Raw genomic sequence first — 22,645 nt, forward strand, 5'->3', positions numbered from 1 at the left:
GAAGATTTCCCAGTCTGCATAAATGGAGCAGCCAGGACTATGGTTCTGCAGCAAAAAAACAAAACAGAAAAACCCAATCATTGGAATTACGAATAAATCTGTGGTTTTGGATCTTTTCTTGAAGCCAAGAACTATACTTAGAGATAAACTACTTAAAAGCTGATTAAGACAGAGAGAGGGAAGATCTACCCTGGATACATCCCTTATCTGTGCCTGTGCTTGTCAAGGGGTTGGGAAACTGCTGCACAAGCTGTTTGTTCCTATCAGCGCTAAAATTCTTTTGATTCCAAAAATGTAGGGAATGTAATGACTTAAAGACTATTATTGCCTGCAAGTATTTTGAAAAAAATTGTTACTCATTTATAATGAATTATTTTTATAGTTTACTTGATACAAAATAATGTATTTCTTTATTAGTAGAATACGTTCAGTGAAGTTTGAATTATTTTCTTTGGGGAGGTACAGAAATACTGATCTCTAGTCAGTTGTTAAAAAATACTGTGCTTACTGTTCATAACTTTTCACTTAGCTCATTTAGGTAATTTTATTTCCTGAGAGATAATGACATTTTATTTTTTATTGATAGGCTCCTAATCTAACATCTTAACCAGTTTTCAAGCAAAATATTTCTCTTTATCTATTTTCTTTAACTTAAGCATATTTTTGAGAAAAAATTAAATTTATCTTTTTGGAACAGGGTCATTATCGTTATTGTGCTGCTCTTTCTATGCTGGGGGAGTATGACTGGGCCCTGCAAGCAAACATAAAAGCTCAAAAACTCTGTAAAAATGACCCTGAGGGAATCAAGGATCTAATTCAGCAGCATGTAAAGTTACAAAAACAAATAGAAGACCTGCAAGGTATTTCACCTAAGATTCTTTTGGTTACAGTCGAATTCCCTTTAAAACTTTTGAAGGTGGGTTTCTTGGATTAATGAAGGACCATAAATCAATTCTCAGATGATTTGTACTTAATTTGTTATCTTAGTCAACTCACTTAAGTTTTTCATTTCTATTCATGTAGAATTATGTTAGTATTATAGTCCAGTAGGTAATTATAAATGACTTGTATTTTTATTGAAACAGACAGCAACAAATTATTATTCTTTTGTAAAAAAAAATGCCTTTTTGAAATTTTGAGTGAAGTAAAGCCTTTTTGAAACCAAGTTGTTTTAAATTTTTTCCTCCATTATTATGATTACTTCCTTAAGAAAAGGCCCTTCAATAGAGTTGCTTGATGTTTTTTCACCAAGTTTGTGGCTAATTCTTAGTATACTTAATGTATATATACTCACACATCCATATATATACCCTCAAAATTAGTGTGCAGGCTAGGGATTCTAGATTCTCATTCTGCCCTTGTTTTCTCTCCTAAGTAATTTTGCTTTCCCCAGTGCCTGACGTTACCTGACTCTATACTTTGAACATATTGACCTTTACTTTTCTTCTCTGTGTAGTCATTGTTTCATGAAGCTGAGCTGAGCAGTCCTATTTTGCTAGCAGATGTTGTCATCCAACATAACATGATTATAAGATTGTGAGCTCTTTGAAGACAGTTGCCATCTCTAATTCAGATTTGTATATTGCTGCATCTAGTCAAAGATCACATATAATGGGATGTCTTTGTGTAACATTTTGTTAACACCATCCAAAAACTAAAAATATCCAGAAAACATGAAGTTGTTTAGGTTTATTTTTCAGCTGTCTGTATTTGATATTCTTAACGTCAGCTCAAAGGAAATGTGAAAATCTTTTAAAGTATGTGTTGCCAATCCGCTGATTACCGTGTACGTGTGGTTGCTTTTATAGGTCGAACACCAACTAGGAATCCAATTAAAGCCTTTTACGAAAGCAGGTGAGTTCATATCAGATGGGTAGCTGTTGCTTGGAAGGATTTTGCTCTGTGAGTTTAAGAATTGCTGTTTGATGCGTTAGTCGATAATAGTAACCACAGTAAAGCTGGGGGTGGAAGGATGAAAGGAGACTTTTTAAAGTCTTTGTAAGATCAGGCAACCTGTGATTTGTTGGATTTGGTTTGCTTACTGTTGTGCTGAACCACCTGCATATGTATATATTGGAGATCAGTAGCCTAGACCTGTGGACGAAGAGGGGTGGGATGGTGATTGGTTGTTACTGTGCTTAAACGGCGCCAGTTTTGGCCATGAGGGTCCTGGCAGCCAAAGCATGGAGCAGGGGTACCGTCTGCTCCTTTTGCTCTTCACCTCTGTCCTGGAAACATCTGCCTCCAGCCTCCTGATATTTTTTCAAAGGCTAAGACACTTCTGTTAGAAATAGACAGCAGATAGGCTTCAGTATGCTCATAAGAAAACAAATTGCAGCCAAGATTCTGTTTTTCACTTGGTAATTAAAATGGATTAAGCTTTTTCCACATGCTTAGATGCCTAAGATTCTGACGCTCTTAAATTTAAAACAGAGGGACTTCCTTATTTTAATATTAGAAACTAGGGTACATATCTTAAACTGTTCTTAATCTATTTTGAGGTTTTAATACCAAATTTAAAGTAATATTTATGTATAAAACCCAGTCTCAGAGGTAGAGATTCTTTTTGAAACAGCATTACCTTGCTTTCAAGGAAGAAAGGCTATAATTGCTGAAATTTCTTTGTTTGAAGGATAACTTTTTAAAAATGTTAATAAATAGAAATAAAATGATTATTTCTTTTATTACCACTCAGGGCCTGCATACCTAGTTTATCAGCACCTGCATTTAGTACGTCGCTTAACTTTGTGGAGACTGAAAAATATTCCAGAAAAACTAACCACGAAATGGCAAACGGTGGTAATCAGAATCTAAAGGTAAGCTCAATTAAAAACTAAAATTAAAATTTAATTTCAAGTACAGATAGTCTCATAATATTTTTGTGATAATGGAAACTAAGTATTTTGGTAATACGAACCCCTTTTTGCCTATTGATATCAGAAGAATGATTCTCTTTTTAATAAATAATCTGGCTACCTACTATGACTACAGTCTTAAAGATATTATTCCAGCATTACAGAATTTCTTTGGAAATCACATTTGTGGGTTTTCAGAATATTTTTCCTAAATTTCATTTTGCCACTTGGATAGTTCCCTTTTTTCCCCTTACGTGTTTCTCAACCAGTCACTTGGAATGAGTGACAGTGGGGTCTGTAATCTACTTCACTGCCTGGTACTGCACCGGCCCACCCACCCAGCTTGTGCTGTGCTGGGTCTTGGAGGCACCCCATCCCAATTTCTGCCCAAGGTATTTCCTGCAGCCTCTTGCTGCTCTTAACAGCAGTGGTCCCCAGCCCTTGGTTCATTGCTTTGCTCAGCAGGACTTCAGTGTGATGATTTCTTAGGGCACCTCTAAGCCTATAGCCTGGCTCTGCGATGTCCAGTGTCCAGATGACCTGTATCTGAGCTAGCCTCTGAACTGTAGTATACTCAAAACTTAGCAGGTATCACCAAGTTCACATTTACATTTCTTCCTGGGGTTTGAGGGTGAAAAAAGGGAATTGGTGTTTTGGGTTAGATGGGAAGTAGGCATTGAAGGGAATGTTTCCAACCCACCATATAATCCTTTTGTTGTTAATAACGAAAATCTTAAAGAGGTTGTATGCAGTTAGGGAGAGGAGCATGAGAAAGGATGTGATAGTATTAATTCAGTATTTATTGTTCAATACTTGCCATTTTGTTTGTTTATTCATTTGGTAAAGCTGGCTATTTTAGGTGTCAGATAAATACTGTTCTCTATTTTATTATTTAGCCATTGAATTCTTCATGGCCATATTTTTTGGGAAGTCTTACTAATTTTATTTTCATGGTAGGCGGCAGACGAAGCTTTGAAGGTAGATGATTGTGACTGTCATCCTGAATTTCTACCGCCATCAAGTGAGTTTTTTTTCCTTACGTAAATTGTGGCTGACTTAGTGCAGTGTTGGCCAAACTTCTGTGCTCCAGAATTTGCCCAAGCCTCACTTATATTTTCTGTTGTTCTCCTTTTACTTTACAATGCTTCTGTGTCAAGAAAACATTGAATATTTATTTGAAATCAGTGCTTAGTCTTTTCGTATTATTTAATACATTTAATTTTGGAAGTCCAAATAGAAGGAATGGAAAGGAGAGATGAAGCTCTTTGTGATCTGCCAATTTTCACTAGGCCAGTGTTTCTCACCTTTTATTTTGTTATCTACTTCCTGCCCCTAGAGCCTTTTTAGACATTTTTTTTCCCTAATAGCCCTCTTCTCATGATACCACAGATACTGTTAATCTGTTTATGTTCTGTGTACCTATGTGCTTTATATATAAAAAGAGTTCGGTATTTTTCATCTCCTAATAACCTTGTTGGGGCTGATGTCGCCCCTGTTGAGAATGGGTGCTTTAGTCTAATACTAGTTTATTTAAATTATATTTGCTTAGTACATATTTTTATTTATGCACTTATAAAAACGGGCACACCAACAGGACCTCACCTACTTGGCATCTTTGGGAAATGAAAGGTTCCAGAAGAGCGAATACTCACGCCTCACTTACTAGTCTCCCTTTATACTGCCAGATTTTGATGGAAATCATTCTAAAGGGATTACATTCTTCTCTTTTAAAACAGGGTTTAAGAGAATACAGATTTTTCTCTCCTTGTTTTAGCCATTTAAAAAAAATTGAAGTATAGTTGATCTGCGATGTTGTGTTAGTTTCAGGTGTACAGCAGAGTGAGTCAGTTACACACACGGATTTTCTTGATGACTCAGGGTTGTTACTGCACACAGATTACTAATCTCACGCTTTCATGTGTTCCTTCTGGGTTTGCTGTGGTGAGATTGTTGGCCTTCTGGTTTGTGATCCTGTTGCTCTCTTTGCTTTTCACTTGTGTTTTGGTTCACTTGGGTTTTTTTTCAGTGTTTTTACTTGTGGCAGCCATTTCTGTCTTTTGCTTCCTGCAGTTCTGCCTCCTCTTAGGCTCCAGTGCTACGTATGCAACTACTTACTAGTAGTTAGCACTTCAGCAGAGTTACAAAGGGGGCAAACTCAGGTGCTTACCTGACCTGATGTGACTCTCATAGCATATGGAAAATCTTTGAGGACAAAACTTTTTTTTTTTTTTTGAAAACAGCTTTTAATTTGATATTTCTCAGGCTGTTATTATCAGATAGCACATTTAAATAAATAATTTAAATACTGTCCACATTTCCCCATCTACATTCAAGTCAAATAAATTGAGATCCCAGGGTTAGATTAAATCATTTTGCCCTAGTTCATGCAGAACTCTTGTATCTTTTTAGAAGCCTCTTTTGTCTTCTGAGGCCTCCAGAACCAGCTCAGGCTCTCATTCCCGTCCCTAATACATAGGCTCTGACTTGCCTCTGCTGTCTCTCCTGAAGCTTCCATCAGTACATCCTGTCCCTATTGCTGTGCTCTGTCCTATACAGCTTTACAAATGTCCTTCCCGCCTAAGAGGGTACAGTGCTCCCTACTCCTGTGGGTGAGGTAAAGGCTGAGCTCACAGAGCTGGGGGATCAGAAACACTGGGCCTCTAAACACTCACCCAACCTGCCCTTGCAGCCCCTTTCCAGCCTGTCCTGACTCAACTTGCAAAATCACACAGGTTTACTTAGTGTTTCTTAAAATGAACTTCATTTGGCCCATTCTGTGCCAGTCCTACTTGTCCTTAAAACTAAACACAAATGCTGCATTCCCGCTAACGCTTTTCCCAGCCACTCCAGCTCAAGTGATTTCTCCCTTCTTGGAGGTATAAGAGCAGTTACTGTGGAATTAACACGTCAGTAACAACATGATATCTTCTTTTCTTAGTGGGGATTGTTTAATTACTGAAGTGACTGTCTTGTCTTCCCATTTGTTATGAGCTACCTGAGGACAGGAGCTACAGCCTGTATCTCTTCTGTATCTACTGTAGGCCTAAATGATAATCATGATTATAGTTTATAATAATTTTATAGCACACATTGAAAAGCATCAGTAGCTTCTTTTTGGCTTACCTGTTTATAGTTTAACTCACATAATATTGCTTCCTTTGCTTTCTTAGTCCAATTTACATTTTCTTTGTTTTACTTTCAAGCTTGTAGATTTTTATGTACAGATTTCAAGAATAAATACTTTTATATTTGCAGGTCAGCCTCCAAAATACAAAGGAAAACAAAAATCCCGAAACAATGAATTGGAGAAGTTCAGGTATGTTTTTTATCTAAGGGTTTTTATCCATAATGTTCTCCTCCCAAGAAAAAAGAAAAAGGGAAAGGAAGTCTCTTTCAGGTAGTACCTGCCTTTACATATGTGTATTATCATAAGTACTAAAAGCCCTTTCAACTATCAAGGCATGTCTTTGGGAGAGGGTCATTTTTGGCTAAAAGATGATTAATCCTAGATGTTAATACTGATTTCTGAAAGTCATAAATATGAGATACATCATTATTAATTTTTTAAAATTCCAAAATACATGCTCATAAGAGAGAAAAATATTCAGACAGGTATAAAGTGAAAATTTAGTCTCCTTCCCTGTTCACTGTATTTCATCTCTGTCTATTTCTTCTCTAGTGCCTTCCTTTAAAAGCTTGCAGTTAGTAGTTTCTTGGCCATCTAGGAACTTGCTCTGCATACACTGGCATGAGTATATGTTTATTCAGAGGCTCTTTTGAGTAATTATCCCATTAAAGAAAAGGATTTACTAATGAATTGACCACTTATAAAATTAGTTCTACCAAACGTTTTCCCCCAATTAACAGTAGGAACTCTTACCACCTGTCTTTATAGTTAATCTTCTACCTACAAAGGTATAAATTGATGACAAAGTGGAATTATAAATCTTACAACAGATAGAGAAATTCATGAAGTCAGTGAAAGTGATGCTGAAGAAACTACTAAGCCAATTTTGCCACAGTAATACCAGTTTTCATCTCTTAAGGCTCATTCCTTGATAGGTGCTTCAAGGAGAATGATGGAATTTCAAAGCACTAAGAGAAATTAGTAAAGCCCCGTTTTTAAAAAATGACGTTTAAAAAAAATTTTTTTTTTTAATTAAAGGATAGTCACAGTGTGTCAGTTTCTGGTATACAGCATAATGTCCCAGTCATATATACACATACATATGTTCATTTTCATATTCTTTTTCATTAAAGGTTATTATAAGATATTGAATATGGTTCCCTGTACTGTACAGAAGAAATTTGGTTTTTATCTATTTATATATATGGTGGTTAATATTTGCAAATTTATCCCTTCTGGTAACCATGATTGTTTACTATGTCTGCGAGTCTGTTTCTGTTTTGTAGATGAGTTCATCCGTGTCTTCTTTTTTCTTTTTTTAGATTCCACATATCATGTAAAAAATGACCATTTTTTGATGATGCTACAAAAATTAAATACAAAGCAAGGCCATAGTGCCTTATGTTATTCTATTATTTGTTAGAAAAGTCCTGCGTCTCCCTCCTGGCCCCCCTCCCCTCACCACAGAAAGAAACCAAAACCAAATCCATGATCATTCTTTGAACACATAGTTATCATTTTAACCTGTTTTGTTAAATTTATTTTCATAATACTTTGTTTCTGTTTTCAAACTGAACACTCTTCTTGGTTGTGTCTACTTTGTGAGGTTATTTAACAATTAAAAGGGATAACCACATAAAAAATTTAGAGTCCTGGAACATGGTAAATACTGAATACACTTCAACTATCATTATTGTTAACATTATTGTTTTCCTGGTTGTTAGGACTGCTCCAGCCTACAGCTTGCTTTTTTATCTCTTTCAAAATACCTTGAATACCTTCCTGTATCGGAACATGGAGGTCTACATCCTTCATTTTCATGGCTGTAGGATATTTCATAGTGTAGATGTATGTGAAGGAGAAATTTCTAGAGTGGAATTGCTGTCAAAGGGGATGCATAATTTTAACTTTGGTAGATATTGCCAAGTTTTCCTCTCAGAATATGAGCACTGTTGACACTCCCATTAAGCTGTGTGAAGGGGTGTGGTATAATAAAAATATTTATATACTTGGTCTTTGTCCCCAGTTCCTGGCACAGAACTCCTAAGACCCTTGGAATTTCCTGAGTTATGAATTATTTGCTTTGTTATTCGTAACAAGTTCCTTTCTCCCTACTTGAGTTTATACTAATGAAGTGACTCCAGGCTGGGCCCCTACCTTCAGGATTGAGGCTGGTCACCAGAAAGACCAAGCTTATAATTGGTTGGAACTTTCAGCCTCACCCCCTGATCTCTAGGGGGATGAAAGAGCTGGAAATTGAGTTTAGTTACCAGTGTTCAGTAATTTAATCATTCTTGCCTGTGTAATAAAACCTCAGTAAAAAAACCTCTAAACTTAGGGGCTCAGGGAACATTTGGGTTGGTGAATACTTCAGGATGCTGGGAAGGTGGTGCACTCTCCAGACAGCTTGAAGGCTCTGTGACACCTCTCCCCCCATTGTCCTGTGCATCCTTTGCATTGGGGCTGATCCTAAGTTATATCTTTCCTAATAAACTGTAATAGTAATTAAAGTGCTTTCCTGGGTTCTGTGAATTGTCCTAGGGAATTGTTGAACCTAAGGATTGGTCATGGGAACACTTGAATTTGTAGTTGGTGGGGCAGAAGTGTGGATAGCTTAGGTACCCCAGTGAGGCTGAAATGAGGGCAGTCTTGTAGGACTGGACCTTTAACCTGTGGGGCCTGAGTTATTAACTCCAGAGGTGGTGTCAAAATTGAATTGAATTGTTGGACATTCAGTTGGTGTTGGAAAATTGGTGTGGAAAAATGACAAGTATTTGATGTCCAGAAACTCACACATTTGGTGTCAGAAAACACCACCTAGAGCACCTGAATCTTCCCTTACCTCACCAGCATTGGGGCTCAGGCTTTCTGGAAAGGTTATATCTTACTAGATTTTCGCATGAGATGGAGCACCCTTGCAGTGTTCATCGGGCACTTTTCTTGTGTCAGGACTTTGTTGTTATCGGTGACTAGATCTGTAATAACTTGGTGATCAGCATTAATCCTCTCAATTTCTTTTTTTTAAAGCTATTCTTCCATATCATCTCATTAATCAGTTCATCTGGTTCCCCCTCCCCCTCTAATTTTATAAGGATTTTTATTGGATTTAGAGATTAATTTGGAGAGAAGTGGCATCTTGGTAATATTTCTATTTAAGAACTAGTAATTCTCCATTTACTCAGTGTTTAAAATGACCTTCAGTAACTAATATTTTTCTTTAAATTTAAGCAGGATTGTTTTATTTTAAAATAATTCAAAACAATTCTTTTCTTTTTTAGTTCTGGTTCACAAGGGAGTTTACCAGTAGATTTGAAAAATATCTTGGAGAAACAGTTTTCTAAATCTTCGAGAGCTGCACACCAGGTAAAGGAAAAAGCTTTTCTAAAGGAGAAGCACATTCTTGGACATAACATTTTTCACATGAATTAAGTCTAATCATGTATATCCCTTAAGTTTTTTTTCCTTATAATTTTAGTTATAGACATATGATTTAATAGACGATTGCTAAGAAACCAAACTATCCCTAGTTTGGATTTTAACTTGCTAATTATATGAACTGGAGATTTAACTCATGATTAACACTGTAGATTTGAGAATCATTGCTTCCCAAAGTTTTAACTTTTAAATATTTTAAGATTTAAATTATTTTTAAAAAGGTTTAAGCACTTGTGGTTTTATTATACTTACTATAAAACCATTAAAGAGCAGACTCTTCATATTCTTTGAATGATTTATCAGATAATTTTGTATATAAGATTCTTTCTGTGATGTTTAAAACGTAAGTAATAAAAAATGTACATTAAGGGGGAAGAGTTGAATATGCAGAGCACAGAGGATATTTCAGGCTGTGATAGTTTAAATGATACATATAGTCATTATGCATTTGTCCAAACCTGTGGAATGTACAACACCAAGAGTGGTAAACTGTGGACGCTGGGTGATTATGATTTGTCTGTGTGTTCATCCTTGATTATTTATATATATATATATACACACACACACACGCTCCATTCTGATGAGTGATGTTTATAGTGGGGGAAGCTATGCATGTAAAAGGGAAAGGAGCATTTAGAAATCTTTTTACCTTCCTCTCAATTTTGTTGTAAACCTAAAACTGCTCTGAAACAAAATGTCTGGAATAATGCAAGGGATATATAACAAAAAGATTACTTTGAAGGAAATTTATCAAGCTAAATGCATGTATTAAAAGAATAGAGACTTTTAAATTAATAAAGCCTTCATCCCAAGAGCTAGAAAAAGAACTCAAAGAAAGTAGGAGGATATACAAAGTAGGAAATAATGAAGTAGAAACAACATGTAATGAAGAATCCCCAAGCGAAAAGTTGATTCTTTGGCACATGAAATTTGCACACACTGACTGAGAGAAAAAAAAGAAGGCACAATAAAACAATTTCAAGAATGATAAACAGTGCATTACTATAGACCCTTGAATATTACAAATCCTATAATGAACAAAAGTATACCAAGAAATTTGAAAATGTATATAGACGAAAAGGACAAGTTGCTAGAAAAATACAACTTACAGAAATTGACTCAAGAAGAAATAGAAACCTTCATGGAATCCAGAATTTACAGAGCCATGGCTAGTCACTATTTCAGTCATTGAATACCTATAGAATGTATATACAGTGAAAGGTTGTGTCTTTCTGTTAAATGTAATTTATATGAGTCTGCTTTGACAATTCAGTGCTTTATGTAAACACAGTTTTATTTCTTGTAAGCTAAAGTATTGGTTTTAATTTTCACCCCCCCAAAATGTATACCAACATAGAACACAATACTTTTTTCAATATGTAGGGTCATTTTTAAAATTCAGTTAGCTATTTTAGGTATATATGACAGATACCTTATTAAGGACTGCTGGAATGAAGTGTGTTTTACACATTTTTAATCAATTTTCTAATCATTTTCAACAGCTTTCTAGTTAGTTGCATAAAAGCATTTTTAGAATCTCTATAACAGTTGGAGATTTTGAAGTTATGTCATTTTATATTGATTTTACCGATTCTAAAGACCATGAAGGACTTAAATAGTAAAGACAGCCTGTAAAGATCAAAAGATTATTTAAATATAAATGACAGGTTTTTTTGAGCCTTCGTTTGTTTGTTCACCACACTTTTATTTAGGCCCTTGCATACGCTGAAGACTGGGAGAGATTGAATGTATGGCAGTTCGAGTCAGCCTGCTCTCACAGAGCTTTCAGTACAGACCATTTATTTGTTCTGTATTGAGGGCAATAATTTCCATTGGAAACAGGAGGCAATATGGGTCTGTTCTGTAGAATGAAAGAGGTTAGAATGGAATCGGTTCATTCAAGGCATTAAGGCACCATATAGTGTAAAATGAACTACCCTTTCTTGTCATGGGCAGCACTAGAAGTGTTGGAATTAAGATGGTGAAGGCAGTACCTTTTAATTTTTATTTTAATGGTGCTGCGCTGATAAAGGATTATAATGCATCAAGAATAGCTTTGGGTATTTACATATTTTATGATGAGTTATAAAATATAACTGCCCAGTGATGAACTTTGTCATCTTAAGTGTTAGACCAAACATGGATAACTCTAGATTACTAAAACAATTTCTCTTTTGCAGGATTTTGCCAATATAATGAAAATGCTCAGAAGCCTGATCCAGGATGGTTACACAGCTTTGTTGGAGCAGCGCTGCCGCAGTGCCGCCCAGGCCTTCACAGAGCTGCTCAACGGTTTAGATCCTCAAAAAATAAAGGTAAAACTGCCTCCTGGTAACTTGTTCATCAGTGCTACTGCATTTCAAATGAATATGGAAAAGAGCCAAGGCTTTGACTTCATTGTATTAATATATCTTAGAGCTTGCCGAGAGGGGCTGAATCTACTCCAAGTTGTGAGAAACAGGTAATGCTCTGGTTCAGCCTGCGTGATTGCACTTGGTACACAACCCAGGTTAGGTTTTCTCCGTGCCCTGTAGTTGGTGTTGATTAGAACACTTGACTTTTTCTCTTATTACAGTACTAAATCAAGGATTTGGACTCACTTTATGTAGTCACATCTTTTCATCTAGAAAGAAAGGATTAGCTAGATAAATAGTTTATGCAGGGCTATATGAGAGCGGATAACTTAGTCTGTTACTCTTAAGAGTATGACTCAGTCACCCTAATCTGTTACGAACCATGCCTTCAAGGATCTCTGAGACAGTGATTCTGTGTTTTAAACACCTGATAGCAGTGTTATTGCATATCTTTGCAAATTACAGTTTCTAATTCTGTTTGGCCTTTATCCCAGTCATAGTGATTAGGGAGATTTTATTACATGTCTTTTACTGTTGCGGTTACCAGGTTGGTATGATGCAGCCTGGGCAAAATTATGTTCAGATATTTGACTGAAACATTTTTATTGACAGCAATTGAACCTGGCCATGATTAACTACGTGTTAGTAGTCTATGGACTTGCCATTTCTCTCCTTGGGATTGGACAGCCTGAGGTAAGACTTGTAATAGAGATAATAAGCAATTAAAATATGCCATTAATTTTAGAAGACATGTTAAAATAGTTTTCCCATTTTGGCTTATTTCCTTCTGTGTACTTTTTTTTTCTCTTCCAGTTTTATTGAGATGTAATTGGCATATAATGCTGTATAAGTTTAACACGTTGATCGCCCACTGTGGATTGGGTGCCCCTGAAGAAACACAGCTGTCACCAGATTTGGGTGACTTGGCAATCAGTGTGTTAAAGTGTACAGTACAATGATTTGACTTACATATATCATGAAATAATTATCACAGTGAGTTTAGGGGGCACCTTCTGTATACTTTGTTGATAATTTTTTCTTAAATACGTAAATTTAATTTCATTTGTGTTTTTTTGAAAAGAAAATTTAGTTTGTGTTTCCATTAAGAAAAAAGTTATGGTCACCTGTGGGAATCTACTTTTTATTTGTATAAAAAGTAAAGGATGTGATGTATCGTGATAAGACTTTTGGAAACACATTGAGGGGAAAGTGGCAAGTTGGAGAACATAATAAACATTGTGATACCACTTACGAACAGTTTGGAAAACTTAGAACACAAATGTCATTCAGTGCCAACTTTTCATTCTGGAGCCAGACCATTTTGGTTGTGTCTGAGTATCCTTATGGTCAAAATGTATGTAATTACTAAGAAAATGAAATGCAGAAGGTATAATTTTGCCATAGAAATTTTTGAATTTACAGTTTTTAATATTACACAAAAAGAACAGCCTCCGGGTAAAACCTGTTCCAGCACTCTCTTTTTGTGTAAGTGATCTGTGTTCTCTTTGCTACTGAAGGAATTATCTGAAGCTGAAAACCAGTTTAAGAGGATGATTGAACACTACCCCAATGAGGGACTCGATTGCTTGGCCTACTGTGGAATTGGAAAAGTGTATTTAAAAAAAAACAGGTTAGTCTAAACCCCACTGGTTATGCTCTGGGCTGGTAACTCACTTGAAGTGTAGTGTGATGATGATCCCTTTTCTGGAGTTATCTGGCATCTTCTTTGTGGCACACTACGACAGTTGTGTTTACTTTGAGGACTGGCATTTCAGTATTAATTATTAAAGTACGGCCAGTTATTTAAATCAACTATACCTCAATAAAACACACAAAAAACTAAAGTATGGCCAGTATCTTTTAGTATATGTCATTTATAAATGGTAACTGGATTGGTACAGATTAGTAGTTTATAAGTCTGATTATATAATTTTTTAGTTAAATACCTATTTCCCCAAAAAACTTAGATGGTTTTAATATGAAGTATATATATGTTCAAAGAGATCATGAGTTAGGAATAAAAATCTCTTCTGAACCTATAATTGAAATCCTTACTCAGAGTTTAATATGTAGCTATTCTCTAACTGTTTCGTGTCTTACCCCCCAAATTGCCGTATGGCCATTAGGGGACAGGATTATGCCTCAAGCTTTAAAAAAAAAAAACAACCAAAAAAACCTTTTCTCTTCCTGCCATTTACACCCACTATAGTGGTAGGTATGTTAGATTACTTCCATAAAGAAAAAACTGTTGACTGATGGAGTATCATTCATAGTAATTCTTAATTATCCTTAATTTTTACGTAAGTGTTTAGAGGAGATTTTTGTCATACCATTGGTGCTCTGGGAACCTAATCTTAGAGGGTGCCTAGAACAACCTTTAAAGATCTTTAAAGATTAAAGAAAGTTCTTTTACTTCCTGAAGCTGCTGTTTGACCAGCTCAACTCTATTAAGAATCAAATAGAGGCAGGGAAAGTGAGAATTTAGCAATCACCTCTATAATAATAAATTAATTTCAGCGTTTAGTGTGAGCTGTTTAGGACCTACCTGTTTAATACAGTGATCACATGCAGGTATTCACAAGATCTGGGAAAATAACAAATATGTAACATTATCGAGGTTGTGGTGAACAAAGAAATGTTTGCCATTTTGAAGGGCACTTAAAATTTAATTTAAAAATAGTACAGTTTGGGCTTCAAGGTAATAACCTATGTTTTGCTGTTGTAATGTGCCGTTTCTGGCTTAATGTCCTGCTGTTTTAAACGGTCTTAAGGTGAATGATGGTCTAGCTTTTCTGCAGGTCAGGTTTTCTGTACCCAAAGGCAAAAATGAGTTCCTAAATTGGGAAATCTTTTCAAGATTGGAGAAAGCAGAGAACCCTGTTTCTTCTCTAGTCTGAAGAGAAGAATAAAGACTGAAGTAACTTTATAATCTAGTATTCTAGTATTCTTTTGTTGAATGGACTGTGGGACTCTGTTGACGTTATTTTTTAAACCCATATATCAGTACAGAAACATTTCATGTTTATAGTTAAACAGTTTACATACACATTTGTTCAGTTAAAATAATTCATTGTCTTATGGTGGAAGAAACATGTCCAGAATACATAATCTCTTTAAAAATTCAGCAGAGGGATTTTAAAAATTAATTAATTAATCATTTTAATTGAAGTATAGTTGATTTATAGTGTTTTCAGATGCAGAGGGATTTTACTACAAATGTCCTAATTGAGTCAAGTTAAAATTTTTTTTCCTATTTATGATTAATGAGTTGAAGTGGAGTGTTGCTGTTGCTCTACCAAAATCTACTTTAATTAGCTTAGTGAGTGAAATAAAAATGGAATAGCCAAATCAGTTCAGTTTTTTGGTTTTAATCGTTGAAAACTTTAAAAAATAAATTACAGCTTTAAAAGGACCAGTGTGTACCTACCATAATAAAGCCAGTGTCCAGGTAGATTAGTATTTATATTATTTTTATAGCAAACAGCGATGATGCCTTGGTTTTTTAAAAGAAAATATAGGTTACACTGAATATTTCTGTACAGTGATTTATCAAATGTACCCTTACCTAGTAAGCTTGATCTCTGTGCCTTGTTATGGCGGATGAAAATTCTTGTCACATCTTTAATGCCTTCTTTTTCATAATTATGACTTCAGATTTCTGGAAGCTCTTAATCATTTCGAGAAAGCAAGAACCTTGATTTGTCGTCTTCCTGGAGTGTTAACTTGGCCTACAAGTAATGTGGTTATTGAAGAGACTCAGCCAGGGAAAATAAAGGTAACTATTTCTGTAGGGTTTCTCACTAACATAAAAGCCCATCTGCACTCCTGCGCTCTGACTCGGGCATCAGAAGACAAAGAGGTAGGAGCACTCTGTCCTCAGATCCTGCACATGCTTCCTTTAAAGACTGGTGAGAATCTTCAGCATTTACTGAATGTTTCATTGAATGTTTCTTTCATGCCAGTCATACGCCTTCCGTTTATCATTACCATTAGCCCTTACAGCAACCCTGCATGATGAGTACTATGATTATTCCCATTTTGCAGATGGGGAAGATTACGTTTAGAGAGATTTAAGTGATGAGTTCAAGGTTAAACAGCTAGGAAATGGGAGAACTGGGACTCAGGTCAGGCGTTCTCACTTCACAGCATGCAGTGTTAAGCAGTACGACATACTGGTTGTACTTAGTGAAAGATACAGCATCATTGTTCCATTACAGATATTGAGATGGCACTTAAAGGTGTGGAAAGTAGAAATTTAGTCTCATATCCAGAAGCATAAGATGTTTTGCTACTTCTGGAAAGACTAAATTGTGTGATTTGACTGGGATAGATCTTTACTTGTGGTAAACCCTGTCATGTACTCAGAACTTGCTTTTGGCTGAAGCTTTTAAAAGCATAGGAATAAACTCTTACAACTCAGTGATAGAAAGACACTACTTAAAAATAGCTGAAAGATCTGAACAGGCATTTCGCCAAGATGTTGTGTAAATACCCAATAAGCATGTAAAATGTGTTCAACAATTAGCCAACAGAGAAGTGCGAATTAAAAAATGAGATACTACTTCATGCCCACTAGGATGCTTGCAGTCAAGAAGGCAGACAATAACAAGTGTTGGCAAGGATATGGAGAAAGCAGAATACCCATACATTGCTGGTGGCATATAAAATGGTGCAGCTGCTTTGGAAATCAATCTGGCAGTTCCTCATAGGTTAAAGATAGAGTTACCTTATGACCCAGCAGTTTCATAGCTAGATATGCAGATACAGGAAGACATATGTTCTCACAAAAACTTGTATGTAAGTGTTCATAGCAGCGTTATTCATAATGGGCCAAAAGTGGAAGTAGCTCAAAGTGTCCATCAACCGATGAATGGTTGAATAAAATGTGGTATATCCATGTAATTGGATCTTATTTGGCAATAAAAAGGAATGAAGTACTGATGCATGCTATACATAGATGAACATTGAAAACATTATGCTAAATGAAAGCCAGACACAAAAGACTACATATTGAATGATTGTTTATCTAAAATCTCCAGAATAGGGAAATCTGTATGTAAGGATGGAAAGTAGATTAGTGGTTGTCTGAGGTTAGGTGATGAACGGAAGATGGGAAGGGATTGCTCATGGGTATAGGGCTTCTTGTTGAGTGGTGAAAATGTTCTCAATTTAGGTGATAGTGATGGTTGCACAGCCCCGTGAATATACTAAAAATCACTGAACTATACCTTTAAATCTGTGAATTCTATGGTATGTGAATTGTATCTCAACAAAGCTGTTACAGAAAACAAAGCAAAGGGATTCTTGAATTTTCCTCCCTTTATCCTGTATTAGGATGGAGGCAAGGAACCATGGATAATAAAAAGCCAGTACGGGACTCATGGCACGAGTCTCTCGAGGTCTTCGGTGGCAGTGGGATAGCTCTCCAGGGAACCTGAAAGCACAGGCGACAAGGATTCAGGGAGGAAGATGGGAGAGGGCGGTAGGGTGCTGGGTGAAATGACATCAGGAAGAAGGCTACAGAGTCCTAAGGGGGTATTCTGCCTCACCTGGCTCCCTCTGAATACACAAAGGAGATTTCTGAGAGCTATGCATTGTAAAATGAGGTTTGGTGATTATAACACAGGGTAAGGTTTTGATTCAGAGCCTGAAATTCTGGAAATTTTTTGTTCAGTCCTTTTCTTCCTATCTTTCCCTCTTGACATGTCTCTCTTATCAGCCACTTCTAGAAGGAAAAACTTTAAAAGTTGTGTGGCGTTCTTGGCTTAAGGTCATTTAATTATTCCTATGCTGAAAATATTTTGATGGCAAGAGGTTATTGAAATCACAGCATTTTATTGACGAATTAGTGTTGTACTAGTATCATTTTTGTTTATTTTTGCTTTAGATGCTGTTAGAGAAATTTATTGAAGAATGCAGGTTCCCTCCAGTGCCAGATGCCATCTGTTGCTATCAGAAGTGCCATGGATATTCCAAAGTCCAGATATACATAACTGATCCAGACTTCAAGGTACACAGTGGATGTATACTAGGGCATTAACTGGCAGAACTGCACCTTAAAATCGATTCAGAACAAATTCTGTAATTGGAGGCACCCACGTTCTCTGGCTTGTCAGCAGTTTTATGTCCTCTTGTCTGCCCATCTCCAGGACTTCTTTAGATCTGCATCATCTCATGCGGGTACCCAGAGCCATTGAAATAAACACCAAGGGGCAGGGGTGGTGGCCTGAGAAGGTGGGCTGGCTAATTCCATGTCCCCTCTGTAGCCCCTGTTTCATATAACTGCCTGTTCCTCAGTAGCACAGGAAACAAAATGAGGGGGTTACCTCTGATTTGTTGCAAGTCTAATTTCTTGTAGAATATGAGGTCAAGAATCTAAAGACCATTGTGATCACTGAATTAGCTCCTAGAGACCTGAGTCTGAGATGAAGTCTGGCAATTGACTGAGTGAATAAGACATTGGGCCTTAGTTTATTCAAGAAGATAGAAGCTGCCCACTGTCTCTGGTCAGTAGAGCAGATGAAATAAAGTTTATAAAATATTTGATATTGTAAAGGATAATGCAACTGTAAGCTGTGGAAACGAGTATGTCAGCCAAGCTCTGTATTTCCAGCACTAGGCCTTCTGGGGTAGAAGGAGGAAATGTGACATCTTGTTATGTCCACCAGGTAAATGCAGACAGCTTGCTCTTCATCTTAATATGTGTGTTGTGAGTGTGAGAGAGGGTGTGTGTGTGTGTGTGTACATCTTTAAAATGTGAATTAAAAACTATCTTAACCCTCCCCAGGGTTTTATACGAATCAGCTGTTGCCAGTACTGTAAAATAGAATTTCATATGAACTGTTGGAAGAAGTTAAAAACAACAACCTTTAATGATAAAATTGACAAGGTAAGGCCAAGATTGTCTGGATTTTTTAATATGCTTATTGTATGTTGGTTTATTTCCTTACAAGAATCTTCAGAAAAAGTCTTAAGTGAATGAGACTTTCTCCTGGTGCATAAGACGTAATTAGACAGTTTTAAATTAACACTAGTGATAAAGTAGAAAATCAGTTTTTGTTTTTATTTTTTTATAAGTGTAAAGGCAGTAACCAGAGAGGCTTTTAATAAATTGTTGAATCAACCTTTACATTGGAAATGTTATGATCAAAAGTAAAAATTTAAATGTCTGATTTTAATATTATGATGTAGAATTGAGGTCTCAACTTTTTAACCTTCTAATGAAATTTGATGAGATAATTTGTACTAAGAATTCGACATAAATTTTGTACCACTGCTTCTCATCAGGGTCTCTCTTAGCAAGATAGTGACGTTAATTCTCATTAGCCAGGTATACTTTGAGAGAAGGCACAATTTTATCATCTTACTTGCATTCATAGAATTTATTTCTGATCCATATAACCATTGGATTTTAAAAAAAGAAAATCTTCCTACGCTGTTTAACCTCATGTAAACCCCTATCCTTGAGGAAAAAATGAGGTGGTTGTGTTAGGTGTATGTTAGCAATAGGAATTATTTAAGTTTAGTAGAAATAAATTCTAGTATTTTACATATTTTCACATAGTTAACTAAAAATATAATGATATGAACAAGTAACTTGCAACTGAGTCACTTCTGCTATGTTTTTGTCTTACCTTAATTGAGGTCCTCTAGCTCTATACAAACTCTTAGTGGTCTTAACTTTTTCCTTGGGTTGAAATAACCTCCCTAAATTAGCTTTCTCTGGGACATATTGAAATAACCCAAATATTTCATAACTTACAATAAAAAAAAAAGTTCACGTTTTGCTTACACTACTTGTCCTGAAGTTTTGTAGTTGTTGTCCAGGGTTGGGCTGTGACAGCTCTCGTGTGTGTGGCTGTGGCCTTAGTTCCTGAATTGAGGTTGAGGAGTGACTAGGATGTGTTCTTGTGGCAGTTGGAAAAGAGCCGTGGCCAGGCCATTCAGTAGTTCTCAACACTTTTGCCCGGATGTAGCATCATCATATCCACTCACCTCACATGACCACAGCCCGTCACGTGGTCAGCCCTACAGCTGGATGCCTTTTCCTCCCACAAGGAGGCTCCCAAAGTCGATGGCAATGAGCAGGGACTTTTCAGTGCCTCCCCGAAGGAAGTTTTAGATCATATTTTGACTGTTCCTAATGGTTAAAGTGGTATATATGTGTAGATAATGCTGAAATACAGCCTCCCTCTCCCCCCCCCCCTTTTTTTAAATCAATAGGATTTTCTTCAAGGAATTTGTCTAACTCCTGACTGCGAAGGAATCATTTCTAAGATTATCATCTTCAGCAGTGGTGGTCAAGTTAAATGTGAAGTAAGTGTCTGATAAAGGGGAAATCTCATTAAATTGATAGCCAGAATGCTTATAACCTTTTAAAACTATGACTTTAATTTGTAGAGATTGTATGATTTGGATTTTTATTTTCTGGGAGAGAAACAGTTAATATAAGAAATCATAGGAAATAATAGGATGTGAGAATGCTTCTGGGCAATGAAGGAGCCTCACATTCTTTTATCTCCTAATAGGAAAAAGAGAGTTTTTACATTTTAATTTTACTGATTTTACTCTTTTTTGATAACCCTGCTCTTTTAATCCCCAGTAAACTTCTGGGTCTTGGCAAAGTCGGGGAATCTTAGAGAGGGGGAAAGCTGGCGTGAGGGATTTACCTTTAGCTTCATTATATGAGAGTTGCAGGAATGGGTTGTTGCAATACTTGTAGTTTATTTGATCTTCTGCTTACGCTTAATTTTTTTTTTAAACTTTTAAAAATGTGTTTACTCTCTTCTTCTTTTCAGTGAATTTTTTTGCTAGTTTTCTGGGCTTTTGTCTGGGTCATAACATCACTGTTTTCTATCAATTTGAACATTTTGTGCTTCTGAAATGCTTGTTACTCGTGGTTTTGTGCTTTATGTTATGGGAGCATGAGACAAATTTTGGATGTCTTTGTTTTATTTAAAGTTTGAACACAAGGTCATTAAAGAAAAGGTTCCTCCAAGACCTATTCTGAAACAGAAATGTTCTAGGTAAGATTTTTAATAATCAATCAGTGGCTTAATAATATTGTCTATTAGAATATAGTTCTATCAAATGCAGATTTCAAAATTAGGCTGTCGTTTAAAATTGGCTCAGCATACATATCCAAGTGGCTTACAAGTGAATTTTATGGACATTTAAAACTTTTAAGAGAATTAGCCTAGAATGGTTAAATGCTAATAAAAGCTTGAATAAAAAGCATTCTTTAGTTGTTGAATTTATAAGTAAAATTATGACATTTGAACTGTGAAATGACATGTTTAGTAGATTCAGCATTTGGATTAAAATTACATACTTAGCTCTCAGTTGTTTAAACTTTAACTCCAAAAACATCTTTTCTTTTACTCTCTTTACATTTTGAATCAGTGACTATTTCTCACCCTGACATACTCAGTAACTGTGAGAATTACTACTTCTCTGTATCTTCTTGTTCAGATCAAATAATTCCAGTCCTTTTTTCTTTTCTTTTTGGTCCTGCTTCTTGTTTTCCATTTTAAGAAGTGATTTTTTTCATCATTGTTGACCAAGAAAAAGCAAAAGGAAAAATGAACAGAATTATTTGTTGAAGAGAAGTCATTGTACCTGTATTGACCAAACTCTGGTGTTGTGGGCCATTACTGGGTTGTGAAAATAATATTTTACCTTGGACTCTTTCTTTGAAATGAATGTTTACTTGTGTTATCTTGTAGAGTAATTTTTACTATTTTTATTTACCCTAAGTAGTAATTTATATACATGGAAATAACGTGTGTATGATCTATACATTCTGTCCATAATTAGAAGTCACCTAACCATTGAGGTCCTTGTTTTCGTGAAACAAGTACCCTTCGTTGGACTGAATGACCACATATGTCAGAAGTTTTTGATTTTGAACAGAAGATGCAGGCCAAGTTCTAACTAAAGAAGGAAACTTCTAACTTACTGCTTGGAGAATGGTTTCTACAACAGGCAAAGGAAAATAGTTAATTGAGTTTATAACAAAGGTGAATTATCCCTAATTGTAAGTGTTTATTAGCCTAGAGAAGCTAAGACTGAAAGAAGACAAAAAGTTGAAGAGAAAGATCCAAAAAAAAGAAGCAAAAAAATTAGCGCAAGAAAGAATGGAAGAGGACTTAAGGGAAAGTAATCCACCCAAACCTGAGGAGCAGAAAGGTATGCTTGGGTCCAAGGCATGATAAGAATAATGTAGTCTTGCTTAAAAGTATAAATGCAGATGTTTATTTTTGGACCTTACATTAATTGTTATTGAAGTTTAGATTTCAGTTAGTATTTTAATATTATCACTGTCTTCTGTTACCCTGAGATGGGGATGGGGTTGGTTTAAAGAGCACTGAATTCGGAAGCAGTACACAGGGGTTGAAAATGCTTCCTTGCCACTAAACTCAGTGCAAACTCTGTGTCAGTTTCCTTATCTCCAAAGTGAAGGTGAAAATAATATCTGAAATGCATATTCTGTGTTGACTGTGCTCTGTAAACTGTGCTACACAGATTTAAGTTCCGAAGTGATCTGTAAGTTAGGCACTAATTATCTGAAATACGCTGAGTTCAAAGAAAGAAGCAGTTCCTAAAAGGTGCCAGAGAGATTACCTAGTCCAGCCTTCAGTTTTACGTTTACCTTGTCATCATTCCTTCATTGACATGAGAACTGTCTCAGTAGTTTTACTGTTCCTGTGGACATACTTACTTTCAGGTGTTGGGGTTTTTTTTTTTGTTTTTTGGGGTTTTTTGAGTTTGTGGGGTTTTTTTTTTGAGTTTTTTAAACCTGAGATATAATTGACATTAGTTTCAAGTGTCCAACATCATGGTTCGACTTTTGTATATATTGCAAAATGATTACC

The 22,645-nt window shown here is 35.9% G+C and overlaps 1 protein-coding gene across 8 annotated transcripts in view; it reads left to right on the forward strand.

Annotated features, from left to right (window-relative positions):
* The window catches only part of TTC3 (tetratricopeptide repeat domain 3), a 104,834-nt gene that overhangs the window by 38,012 nt on the left and 44,177 nt on the right, over positions 1-22,645 (forward strand). For 6 of the 8 annotated variants that reach the window (XM_072969077.1, XM_072969093.1, XM_072969072.1 and 3 more), the window contains 15 exons: positions 698-860; positions 1,809-1,854; positions 2,696-2,816; positions 3,813-3,876; positions 6,111-6,171; positions 9,261-9,345; positions 11,598-11,732; positions 12,384-12,464; positions 13,289-13,401; positions 15,426-15,546; positions 17,659-17,781; positions 18,559-18,660; positions 19,995-20,087; positions 20,733-20,797; positions 21,823-21,959. In XM_072969077.1, the coding sequence (XP_072825178.1) occupies positions 698-860; positions 1,809-1,854; positions 2,696-2,816; positions 3,813-3,876; positions 6,111-6,171; positions 9,261-9,345; positions 11,598-11,732; positions 12,384-12,464; positions 13,289-13,401; positions 15,426-15,546; positions 17,659-17,781; positions 18,559-18,660; positions 19,995-20,087; positions 20,733-20,797; positions 21,823-21,959 (1,510 nt within the window). The remainder of the gene's footprint in view (positions 1-697; positions 861-1,808; positions 1,855-2,695; positions 2,817-3,812; positions 3,877-6,110; positions 6,172-9,260; positions 9,346-11,597; positions 11,733-12,383; positions 12,465-13,288; positions 13,402-15,425; positions 15,547-17,658; positions 17,782-18,558; positions 18,661-19,994; positions 20,088-20,732; positions 20,798-21,822; positions 21,960-22,645) is intronic. The other 2 variants (XM_072969098.1, XM_072969103.1) reach the window with 1 other exon arrangement.

The sequence above is a fragment of the Vicugna pacos genome, chromosome 1, assembly GCF_048564905.1.
Source record: "Vicugna pacos chromosome 1, VicPac4, whole genome shotgun sequence".
Classification (NCBI taxonomy): domain Eukaryota; kingdom Metazoa; phylum Chordata; class Mammalia; order Artiodactyla; family Camelidae; genus Vicugna; species Vicugna pacos.